The sequence below is a fragment of the Parasteatoda tepidariorum genome, chromosome 7, assembly GCF_982258835.1.
Source record: "Parasteatoda tepidariorum strain Cologne lab strain chromosome 7, Ptep-v5.0, whole genome shotgun sequence".
Lineage (NCBI taxonomy): Eukaryota > Metazoa > Arthropoda > Arachnida > Araneae > Theridiidae > Parasteatoda > Parasteatoda tepidariorum.
Window position 1 is genome coordinate 17793424 of NC_141761.1, and position 13229 is coordinate 17806652.

Here is a 13229-nt window from a genome sequence, read left to right on the forward strand (position 1 = left end):
CATTAACAATAGAGGCTTTATTTAGACGGAACACTTTTTTCCCCAACCCAGGTAACTCCTTAAAAATATGTATTAGTCATCCTTAATATACTATATGTTTTTTTACTCATTGGTTTCCTTTGTTCCTAATTTCGGCACAAAATCGGTTTAATTTCAATGGAACAATTTTAATTTTGATAAAAACAGGTATACTATATTTTAGTTATGAGTGAGAACATTCTTGTTCATTTGGCTCTGCGGAATAGACTTTTAGGGAGATTGTCTACACACCTTTGTATCTACTCTTCCACTGATCTCGATAAAGAGGATTGCACTGATCTCGTAAATTGAAGCATGACAAACTCTGTGGGAGTGGCTGTTTTCTAAAAGTTATCTCTTAAATTATACAAATAACCAGCATTTTAATTTTTTATAAGCAGATTCCAGAATTATTTACATCATAGAACGAAATTATTGTTAACTTTTATTTAATATAAGAAATACATTTCGTCTACTTCCTTATTATCGATATAGACAAAAATCAAGGGAGGATTAGTTGCACGGAAATGCGGTAATGCCAAAATTCTACCTAACTTCATCCCCATTCTCGTTTTTTGACAAAGTGGACTACAAGATTGAATCAGCAAACCAACTACCGAATACAGATCAGTGAATTCCACTCACAACAATATCACAATAAAAAAAAATTACATTGTTAGAGTTCATTTAGTTCAAATTTATAACACAAATACATACTTTGTTTTGCATATCCATTTTAGCACCAGCATTTATAAGGCAACGAGCTGTATCTAGATTACCTCGAAAGGCTGCTAAATGCAACGCAGTATCTCCTTCCTAAAAATATACAATAAAGTAAGGAATTTTAAAACGAAATTAACTTTCACCTTTGAAACGTTGCGAACATTAAATGCACATTTTCTTTGACTCTAACTAAAAATCTGAGTTAAAATAACAATAAATTGGTTACAAAGTAAAAAAATAATTTATTTGTGATACTTTTAAAAGTTTTACAATGTTATACAAAAATAAGCTTAAATTTCTTTCGAACCTGCCTGATATCCTGCTTGATATATCCAGTAATTTTTATTTTAGCCCATTTGAATATTGTTGTGAATAAATAAATACACTGACCTCCAAAAGTAAAGGTACAACTGTTCTATGTATATTTTAAAAACAAATGAACATGTAGAAACAAGAAATTTGGTTAAAATGTCCACTTAACATTTTTCTTCTCATATAAATTTACATAAATTTAAATACAAATATAGATCCCAGGGTCAATTAACATGACCACAGCAGCCATTCATAATGCCCTAAACGCGCTTGCGAAGATTTTGAAACTCAATGTAAATTGAACTTTATCGTATGCCGCGAAATGCTCCATTCTTTCGCTTCCATAATGGTCGATTTATCCGATAAAAGAGTTTAAGTAGCGTGAATTTGGTTGATAGTTTGATATGGAGAAAGCTCGGTCGAAAATTGCGCAGCAATTTTCGGGGTTGGCGAGCGTTAGCGAGCAGGGGGCGCATCCCACTAGTTATGTATATTTGTTTATATTTTTGAAAAGGAAATATTCCGGAAACTTTAATTATGTTTAAATTTTTTGAGGGAGAAAATCTATTTCTCCTCAAAAAGAACCACACACAAGTCACCCATAATTTAGTCAACACTAAGGGACTTACTCCACTTGCCTGTTTTAGTTTCAAATCCTCCCAACTTAAAAGTTAGTGATATTTAGGCAACAAATTAAAACTTTAGCAAGTAATAAAAAAAGAAGCCGATCAAAATATTCTCTAACAATAAGGATCTTACTCACTTCATTTAATTGATTAATATCATCCGAATGTTTAATGAGCATTTCTACAATGAGCGAATGACCATGCTTGGAAGCCAAATGCAACGGTGTATCACCATACTGAAACAAACAAAAATTAAATGAATCATTTTTGCAACAAAAACTTCATCAACTCAAATGGTATAAGGCTGTTATCAAAATTTTTAAACTTTTCTGAATCCCAGAAAAAAGCTCGCATTTTCAAATAATAATAAATAAATAAATAGGTTACAGCTATTTATTTTTAAGGTTCTGTTAGCAATAAACTCGTTATTTTGAGTGAATGCCGTAAGCGCTTAATTTTAGCATTCCATTAATTTAAACTTCTAAAATCAATTAATAAAAGAGCAGCGGTAGCTGCGTTAATATATCTGTTAAATTTTTAAGGTCGCTGATTGGAAAAACCCTGTTTTTATTCGTAAGTTTGCCACAACCTAATGTGTGTCCTGTTAAAAATGCACTTTGTTTTTCATATCTCTTTGTTTTTCATATAGGGAGTTTCTCTCTACGCTGATTTCCCTTATCTCGTTGGACACTAAATCTATCTTAAATACTGACCCAACTTGCTTGATACAGTAAAACCTCGTAACCATTGGCACCGTCAATTTTCCAGACAAATGGCGAGGGGAGCTCTTTGCATATACAGATTATATTTGGGTCGTATTCGGTGTCATATTATTGTGTAAATTGGCCTTAGATGCTTTTCTTTTTCTGAATAACTGTAAAATTTTACTGGCTCAATTTTGTTCTAACAATTAAAATTATTCAATTCATTTGCTAATAATAAGTATGTTATAGCCACTTACTTTGTTCGGCGAATTCAGCGATAATCCATGCTGTTGCAAGAACACAATCACGTTTTTATGACCTTGTCTAGCAGCCCAATGAACACCATTCTCACCATTCTAAATTTAGAAAGGAAAACTTAACAACAATTTTTTTATTTATTTTTTCTTTATTTGGAATATATGATAAAACATTTTTAAAATACAGTTAATTGGAAGAAAAAGAAAATGCTATGCTATAATAGTTATTTTGCACGCATTTGCGATTTGAAATGTAATAAAGGACATAGTATTCTGAATAGTCTTGAAATAATGTAACAATTCTAAAAAGTTATCAGATTTTTTTTTTTTTTTAAATTTCTCCTACTTCACAAAGGTTGTCGAGATGCATACTTAATTTAACTCCCTATTTAATATACTTTGCATTTTAATTATTTAAAAATGTTCTTTACTTATAAATTAATTTTTATAAGAGTAAAATTATTACGATTAATAATATTTGAGTTTCGATTATATATTATAAAATTATTACACGTAATAGATTAACGATAAATGATACACAATTTAACGAAAAATTATGCATCATACTTGTTTTTAATTTTAAGAAATTAAAAATAATTTTAAGCAATACCTTTTTGCTTAAAAATTTAAATTCGAAAAGTGTTTGACTATATAATATTTATCTAATTTTTCTCCTTACGAAAGAAAGAAAAAACCATTTGAACTAGGCCTAGACCTTGATTTAAACTAAGCCTAGAAAAACTATTTGAACTCGAACCTGACCTCTAAATTTGTGTGTGTGTGTTTTCTCGTTGTCGTCTATAAATATTGAAATCAAATCATGACTAATTGCATCCTTGAAAAGTTGAAAGTAGATCCCCAAGATATCCACTCCATAGAGGTGTGCAAGTCAGAGGCTGAACTATATCACTTCATTTAATGAATCGTCGTACCCTTAATAGTGTGGTTGTGAATGCAATCAGTTGTTCACACAAGAAGTTGTTGTTTGAAGAAAGAGACGCATTCCAATCGGTTGCTTCGAGTAACTGATTAATAATGAATGAATCTTCAGCTGGCAAATAATTGAAGAGATGTCAGCTTAGACATCTCATGACGATTTAATGAAAAGATATGCCAAATGGCAACAGTGTTCCTTCGATGACCCAGGGTCAGAAACAGCGCCTTTGAACTACATTTATCGCCACAATAGCTCATAAACTGCATAATCACTGCATGTGAATTTATATAACTGTAAATTTTTTTTTATTCGATTTCACACCATCCGATTACGATCGATAAGAGTCCTGCAATTCTGATTATATTATTATTCATTTGTTTATGCTTCGCATCTACGTTCAAAGACAATTTCATTTAAATCTGTTCAAAAGATCTGGTCATTATGTGGTCTACGTATCCCACATAATTTTGAACGCGAATGTCGTAAAAAATGAACTAATAAATGTGCGTGTTCTCATGGGTTCAATACCTTTTTTTAATGAACAATCACAGCGATGGCATTCTCACTTTATCCCTCTGTGTAATTTAGCAAAATGATTGCTATTCAATGATATGTCTGACTTTGGGAAGGGAATGTACTTCGATCAAATCTAGATAAAATGTTGAAATTATATGATTTACAATAGCCGCTGTTTTATGTTGACAGAAGAGGAAATGTTGGTTGCTAGGATACAGAAACAACTTATGGAATGACTTTTTTTTTTGCGAGTGATCTGTATTATTTTTTTTTAAGTAGTGGTGCGAAATGAACCCGCAGAAAAGACCAATAAAATTACTTAAGTTCTAACCAAGTTATTGGTAGAGTAATTGGTTAAGTTATGGAGTGCCGAAGTTCAAATATAAACGTACTTTATGAGTATTAGTTTTACTTTCAAGCTTGGGAATCCATTTGTAATTATGAATAATCTAGTTCCAGAAGATTTCGTTACAATTTTTCTACTGCCGCACCTGTCATGTAATCACTCTTCAATAAATTCACTACTGAACTCAGGGCTAAAGAGAATAGAAGGGCTGGTTCACTCCTTTGAAGTATCTCTTGCCGCGCCGATCCTCTGACGTCACTCTAGTGACGTCACTTTGGCGCAAAGCTCGCACTTTTACTTCAAGAACGGAGCGTTTGGCCTTACTAGCTCTAACTAATATTGGATCATTTCTTTTTGCGAGATATTCTAAGACATTTGATATTTTCTATAATGACTTTCCTCAGTTTTTGCAGTGAATTTACAAGAATTTAAAACTATTATCGAAATGCCAGTTTGCGCGATTGCAACTTGCAAAAATTCTGATATAAAAACAAAAGGAAAAAGTATAATTTTTCTCGTGTTCCCTAAAGTAAATGAACAACTATGTAAAGAATGGATTCCGAAATGACACAGTTAATATAAAACCGCAATACGTTTATTCTGTCGTAAAGAACTTTAGAAAAATTCATTATCTAAATAGAAACCGCCTCGCTACTTCATAAAGAAAGGCAGGTGAAAAGAATTAAAAAATAGATAAAGTCAAAGAAAATTAAAATGTAAGTAAAAAGTATAAATAAAATATATAGTATATAGTTGAAATTCTCCTAATTTCATAACATATTTTTTAATGTAGTTATTCTAAATATTTATGATTTTTTTTAAAAATTATATTCTCTTCAATTTAAATATCTATATATTATATCATCGTAAATTTAAATGTCTATAAACAATTGTAAAATTTCTGATGTCATTATGAACCTAAATTATTATTTTGTTTCAGTAATTAGCGTTTAAGGTTGATGTTTCCTAATGATTAAGTATGAACAAATTGCTATTAACGACATATTTTAAAATCAGGGATTCTAAATTTAACTTAACTTATCTTTATAAAAGAATATGTAGATAAAAAAAGTGTCGATATATGCCTTCATTTTTCTTAATAGTTAAAGTTAAAACTGAACTTTTTAAAATAAAGTATTTATCGTGTCATTTTCACCAACTAGCAAAACATTTTTATAAGTTTAAAATGGTATTTTTTTAATATAATAACCAAGAAAGTTTTTTTTGAACTATGTTTATGAACTGAAATAATGTTTTAATTACGTAAAGTTTGAAGGCTAATAACCAGAAAAAGTCTAACTTATTTTTACAAGAGAAAGATGCAAAGTTATCATATCTTTGCTTGCGATCTCCGAGATCTGTAGACACAGTGACGTCATGAGGAGGGAAATCGTAGCTTCAGCTCTAAGAGCGGAGTGAACTAGCCCTTGTATTCTCTTTAGCCCTGTACTGAACTAGCGTTCAACCTGTCGTCGCAACGACACTGCAACCCTTCAAGCTTAGCTACGAAGAACTAAGCGCCCCTATAAGGTATTGAACACAACAGTATTTGTCACATATCTGCCACGTGTAAGGGGCTTTCACAACTGAGAACCCTGTCACAATTCGCTCCTTATCATACAAGCACAAGATAACTACAGGGTTATTCATAATTCCCTCCGGGGTTTCGAAGCGTTGTAGTAAAAAAAACGAAGACGAATATGGCAAAAAGAACATATGAAATTATTCCGAAAGTATTCAAGTTTTAATTTAAGCACTTGCCGGTAGATGGCAGTAACATGTACAACTGAAGCCAGTTGTAGTAAAGAAAAATGGCGTTTACAGGCGGAGGGAATTATGAATAGCCCTGTACAATTACAATGACATTTTTCTGCATCATACTCTAGTCAAGGGACCATGATAGTTCTTATATGCGACGGTATCTCAACATCAGCAGTTCTTAAAGCTCCGCAATTAAACGTATCTAGTTTTTTCTTAAATATTGTGGTATCGTTTAAATCCTTGTTCGTAAACCTTGTAGTTAACGTGATTTTTTTTTCTCTTTTTTAAATCTTAAATTTCGACATTTTATGCTTCTTTGAAATATCACTGATCGTTTCTCTGAGATTCAAAAACCACTTACTGCATCAATCCGAAATAAATCTGCACCTTTGAAATGAAGGAATCTCAACACATCCAGTTGACCCATGCCAGAAGCTATGTGGACGAAACATTCTCCCTCCTAAAATGGTTAAAATGAAATTTTTTATTGTTTGTCGTTTATTAAACTATATATCAAATTATAGTCAAATATAGAGGACTAAAGTATACATATAACATAATATATAGGACAAAAAGTAAACACGTAGTCAAAATCTGGCGAATCAAAGTCACAAAATAAAATTAGATTCATCATATAGTTGCTTCGTTGAACTAAAAAGTATTATAGCAATATTTTTGTCATAGAAATGAATATGTTAATTACATTATTCAATAAAAGTTATTGCATTAATTACTTTGTCCAATCGAAGTAGTCAATAGGAACGCGTTAGAGATTTACACAGCAAATAAACGGCTTTAAGGATTTTAGTTTAATATACTTCGTTACGATGTGTATTTAGTTCACTTACTAGAGAGATTTTGCAAAGCGTTTGTTTCATGGTAAGCACAACGCTGACCCTGTTTTCTATCCCGAAACAAAATAGTATAATACGCAAGTGAAACTCAAATATCGTTAGGGGAAACCGTAACGCTTTTCAAAACCTCTCTTACTTAATAAACTTTGACAATTCTTATTTCGCGAAAACTAGTAAATTGCATATAAAATAACGTAAAACAATTAATTCACTTAAAAAAGAATTCGCTCATAATTAAATCAATAAATAATAAGAAAGAAAAGTTAGATTAATAAGTGTTTAAAGGGACATTATTTCCGATCAAACAAGCTATATAATTGTGTATGTTACAGTAAGTACCCAAAATCCTTTTTAAAAACTCGGAATTACTAAGAAAAAATACGAAGCATCTAGTAGCATCCTTAATTTTTTCGTTTTTTACTTCTGAAGTAAGGAAAGGTCCCGCAGTGGACTGATCGTTAAGACACGATTCCCATCAGATCACCGAAGTCAAGCATCACTGGCTGCGGTCAGTGTGCGGGTGGGTGACCACTTGGATTAGTCTGCGTAGGGACCGAGGGTGCGCGGTATTGGTCCTCGTTAAACTGTTCCACCGTAGAGTGCCCGACTTCACGTGCAGGTCGTTGGGCTACCAAAGCGGGGTAGCCATCCCCTCTGCAGAGGATTAAAATTGTGATGGCATGTCTTCGGATTATCCTCAGGGATGTTTCCCAGACCGTCGCCAATAGCCCATCGTGCAGCTCTAGTGTGACGTAAATGAACTACTACTACAACTACAACTGAGGTAAGGAAAGACCTTCAGTACAAACGTGAAATCAAAGAGGCTCGTAGACACTTCGCAGTTTTACTAAACGATGCATAAAAACGGATTATGTAGAAAATTGTTGTGTTTATAAAACTTTCACCGAATATAGCAAAGAAGAGAAATAACATAGAATGGTGTCAAATTTCACTCTTTATTGGAATTGTTAATTGTGTTGATGTAAACTACAATTTGAAGGTTAACACAACACAGTTAAGGGAATAAGAAATTGGTTAAAATTATGTATGTTTTTTCAGAAAAAACACGCTTTGGATCAGGTTTCCGAATGGTGAGCAAAAATTAACTAGTCCTGGAATGCTGTTGTTGTTGTAGTTCATTTGCGTCGCACTAGAGCTGCACAATGGGCTATTGACAACGGTCTGGGAAACTTCCCAGAGGATAATCCGAAGACTTGCCATCACAATTTTGATCCTCTGTAGAGGAGATGGCACCCCCGCTTTGGTAGCCCGACAATCTTCACACGAAGTTGAGCACTTTACGGTAGAACAGTTTAACGAGGACCAATACCGCACACCCTCGGGTCCCTACTCAAGTGTAACCAAGTGGTCATCCACCACTGCGAGACAGTGCTAGAATGCAATTCAAACCATAAATATTGCAATATAGTACACGGAAATCCTGTTACCAGAAGGCAAGTTATCCAAAAGTTTTTTTTTTCTTTTAACTCTAGCTACTATTAGTTTTTGCAATGTAATTAGATAATTTTATCAATATCTAGCTGAATCCTGGTTTTCTGCATCCTGATCCCAAATTCCTAGTTTAATATTCCCCGTTCTTAGTTTCCTAAATTTATACTTTCACCATTTCATAAGATTTATTACTGCTATTTTTAAATTTTTTCAACTCTGTGTTAGTTGATACAATAAAACGTTTTTTTTTTCAATAAGAGCATAATTAATATTTTTAAAATATAGATAATATATATAACATATAGATTAAAATTGTCGGTACAAGATCTCCAAATTCTACTTACTTCGTTACAGTTATTAATATCAGATGCTCGTACTATTTCTTCAAAGCCAGCCAGATTGTACTCCTCAAGTGCAGAGATACTTTTCAGATCCTTTTAAAACAGATAGGTAAATAGATATTCAATAAAGAATGAAAAAAATTAAGTAGCATACTATTAAGAAATCGCTTTCATTATTAGGTTTGATTTCATTTCATTATTAATCGCTTTCATATCACCTCTTCTATTCCTTTACTGTTAGAGAAAACGTTTTAAAAAATTCATGAAACAATTTTTATTATTCCCTAAGAAGTCGAAATATATGATTTCTCATGTTATATTTTAAACAAATTTTGAAACAGTTTTAAAGAAATGTTCCTGAATTTCCGAGCTTTGGGAAAAACTAATAGTGGTAAGAGTTCATTTAATTTAGAAGCGATTTAATAAATCATGAAAAGAATCCTAAATGAATTTCGCTATGCTTAACGATAATATATTTTTTAGCAGTTTCCTAATGTTTTTATAATATTCTATTTCATTCATTTATTAGCTGAAAACCTGTTCTCATTAGGGGGGGGGGGTAAATAATCAATAAATCTAAACTGAGCAACACTACAAAGGAAAAAAAATCCGCTTAAAACTAAAAAACTTATAAAATGAATAAAGCTAAAATAATATCAGTTTTTTTTAATTGTTATTATTTTTGGCACTTGCCGATGGCTTTACGTCATTAGATTAAAAAACCACGCTTCTAGTTGTTCATCAAATCATAATAAATTATTTGTATTCTGTATCTTTTAGCATGATGTTTTTGCTTGATGAACTGTAAAAAACGGATACTCGATCATTACGAAATTTTCTTCGTTTTTGACGAAACCGTTTCTTGGTATATGATACGAGCAACATTTCGTCAAAGCAACATTTCATTCTTCTAGGAAACGAATTTTGTCAAAATTAAAGCAATATTTCATCATTCTATTCCCCCCCCCCCCAAAAGGAAGAAACTAGTAGCGTCTAATGAAACTAACTTTTTCAGTAATCACTTTAAAGGGGGCACCATATAGACGGTAAGAAACAATAAGGATAGATTATTACACCCATGCCTGAAGAGGGAATTGAACTCCGGATCTGTCTGGCACAAGGTCAACTTTTTGACCACCATGCAAACCGGTCAGCGCATCTGGTCAGTTTATTTTCGCTTGTATAGTCTTTATTCTAGTTTCATCATTCAAGTTAACAATCTCCCACAATACACTACGAAGAGGTTTCGAATTATTAGGTCTTATTAGACATTATTAGGTCTTAGCAAAAGTAAACAGGGGTACAAATTTAAAGAGGGGTATTCGGAGGGCGATTACTTTTAAGCTTAACTATTTATTTTTAGGGATTTAAATTGCAATTTTTAGAGAAAAAAAAATAAAAAAAATTTGCTGAAAATTTGCATATAAAAAAATGCAAAACTGAAACATAAACATAAAGAAAATTCGCGATAATAGCCACTTGAGACACCCAGCGTCCAATATATTGGACAATGCTTTACAAAGCGATAGTCTTAGAAAAAATAATACTGGATTTATGCTTGTTGGTTGGAGCTCTGTTACATCGTAAAATTATAAGAAATTCGCGTAAAGTTAGTCTTACTCGGGAATGAAAATATACTGACATTGTGAAAATCGTGAGTGAAAATATACTTACAATATGCTATAAAAAAATCTAAATATCATTATTTTTATTAATAATAAAAAATAACTGAGAAATTAATCAAGTTTAATTAGATTTTTTAAAAAATTTTTTGGCATTACTTACTTCTAACTACACATTTCTGTAATATATTCTGCCATTTAAGGCCTCATAAGAGCCAGTAATGCAGAGCTATGCGTAGTGTTTCATATTTTTCAAAATCTTATTTTATCTCTATTTTAAGGACTTCAATTTTATTGATTTAATCAGTATTTATTATGTCGAAAATTTTTCCTTTTCTGCACCAGAAAAAAGTTATCAATTAAATTTGAATTACTATTAAATGAAAACAAGCATAAACTTCTATCCCAATATTTATTAGCTCATTAACTCATGCGTTAATTCATTATTAAACATGAGCTGCCAGGCTATTGGATAATAGAAGTTTGTTTGGCAGGATGCTAATAGCGATCAATTATTAAAAAAAAAATCTATAATAATATGCAGTACAATAATTTCAGATTTAGGCAACTGTTTATTAAAGAATCAAATTATTTTTAAAAATATAAAATTTACTGATTCGCAAAACTTATTAAGGTATAACTACATTACAAGTTATGACAATTAAAGTATATACTATTAAAATATAAAACATGACACAAATCTTTTTGTTTATTTATTTTAGTTTTTATTTCGTATTTTAAATTTAATTTATTAATATTTATTTTTCACTAATATATATAGTGAAACTTACCTTTTAAACTTTAGAAAAACTTACCCCGCAAGCAACGGATTTCTGAACTTCATCAAATTAAAAAATTATAATTAATAAGTTTTCTAAACTATGACGCAATTCAAGATTTTATGCTATTTTTGTCAGTAAATAATGTTTTTATTCCGATTTTTTTCTTAAAACTATTTTTAAAAATAGTTTGATTGTAAAATAATTTGAAATTAATATTGATGCCCTTACCTGTTGTGGTTGCGAAAGAAGACAAAATGAATTTATTTGGAAAGAATGATTTGTTAGTCTTTATTCTCTAGAAACGTTTGCGTCTTGTGGAATTGGAATGCGCCAGAGCCATCACAGCACCTAAAGCATCGATCGTTTTTGGCCATGAGTTGCTACGAAGAACATCGAACCAAGCATCATGCCCTAGTTACTGCATTGAAAAGTGTTATTTTAAAACGTTCTCTTAATTTCTAAAATCAATCATTGTTTTTCTTTCATGGAAGTTGAGGCTAATATGAAACACTATTTGAATTTTTATTAAAAATTTTAATTCTAATATATTTAGCACTTTATTTTATCCATAAAGAAGTAAAACAAAAATACGGGAATTTTTTATTATTTTTTAATTCTTATTAAAAATGGCAGTGAACTTTACGATTTTTTTCGCATATTAGCCCTGATTGATCAAGTATTTACCTTCGATGTAGAATTATCAAAATGAAACACGGTTAAAAATTTTCTAAAAGTTTTATTTGTAAGGCATTTTGAACTTTTGTTTTCATTCAACAGATAAGTAAAACAAAAGCATGATTAAAATTTTTTTCTCCATTTTTAGCCAGATTGAAAATAACAGTGAAATATAAGATTTTTGTAGATTAGCTTTGATTGACCCTATATTTTACCTTCGTTGGTAGAACCGCAAATAAATTAGCTTACATTTTTAAAAGAATGGTAAATATTAAGTACTAGGGGGCAAAGCCCCCTGTTCGCTACCGCTCACCAACCCCGATGATTGCTTCGCAATAATTGTTTTTTCTTGCCAGAAAACAGTTTTTCTACTAAAAGTAAAGATATTCACCTAACATCTATGTACTAAAAGGATTTCTGTTTACTTACTCTCTTGCTCCTCTACTTCCCACTTCCAAAGTATTATAAACATTTAGATCTCTTGGTGAACAGAAGTGATTTTTTAATTATCATTTTTTTAAAATAACATTTATATTCTTAATACATTATATTGTTCAAACAAATTTGATGAGTTCACAACCATAATTTAAAATTTTCACTAATAATAGCAGTACTGAAAAATAACTTTAAATTAGGGATACAAAAATATTTAAAGGAAAACAATACCTTCACGACTTTTGTTAATTTTATGCTGATGACAACCTAAACAATATGGAAATGAATGGGGGAAAACTGGATCCTACCACGTGATTTTCCACCCAATAAAAATGCGCCGACAACAATGGAAAACTGCGACACCATCATTAGAATTTTATATATAGTAAGATATTATTTAATGGAATAAAAATAAGGATTATAGTATTTTATTTATTTATATATTCATTTACTTATTTATTTATTTACTTTTTTATTTATTTACGTACCTATTTATTTACATATTTATTAATTTTTACTTTCTCACGGTCGAAGTAACATTGAAGTAAAAGATTTTGTTCTAATAATCAGTATTTTCAGTGACATCTGAAAAATCTTAGCAATTTGACTAATCTGTAGAATAAGACATTAGATGAATGAAAATAATGTTAGAAAAATAAATTCGAGTTCCCAGTTATGGGTCTGCATACAATTATCGGCTACAGAGACAATTACTCTCTGGAAATTTCGGAATGTCAAAAAAGAAAATTCTTATAAAACACAAATCTTGTTACATATATAGCTAGCTGATCTCAGGAAACAAAGCGCTCACCTCCAAATGGGATAACACAAGTTCGAATACCAGCGATGATTGATTTATGCGAATTTC

General features: G+C 31.0%; 1 protein-coding gene across 2 annotated transcripts in view; it reads right to left on the minus strand.

Moving 5' to 3' along the window:
- LOC107439026 (death-associated protein kinase 1) overlaps nucleotides 1–11676 on the minus strand; it is a 49090-nt gene extending 37414 nt beyond the window's left edge. The window contains exons 1-6 of one of the 2 annotated variants that reach the window (XM_087167427.1): nucleotides 11480–11676; nucleotides 8851–8940; nucleotides 6562–6660; nucleotides 2641–2739; nucleotides 1817–1915; nucleotides 736–834 (exon numbers count right to left, since the gene is read on the minus strand). In XM_087167427.1, coding sequence (XP_087023553.1) covers nucleotides 736–834; nucleotides 1817–1915; nucleotides 2641–2739; nucleotides 6562–6627 — 363 coding nt within the window. In that variant the 5' untranslated portion in view covers nucleotides 6628–6660; nucleotides 8851–8940; nucleotides 11480–11676. Of the gene's footprint in view, nucleotides 1–735; nucleotides 835–1816; nucleotides 1916–2640; nucleotides 2740–6561; nucleotides 6661–8850; nucleotides 8941–11260; nucleotides 11308–11479 lie in introns of those variants that run through there. The other variant, XM_087167428.1, reaches the window with a different exon arrangement.
- Between the last annotated feature and the right edge of the window lie 1553 nt (nucleotides 11677–13229).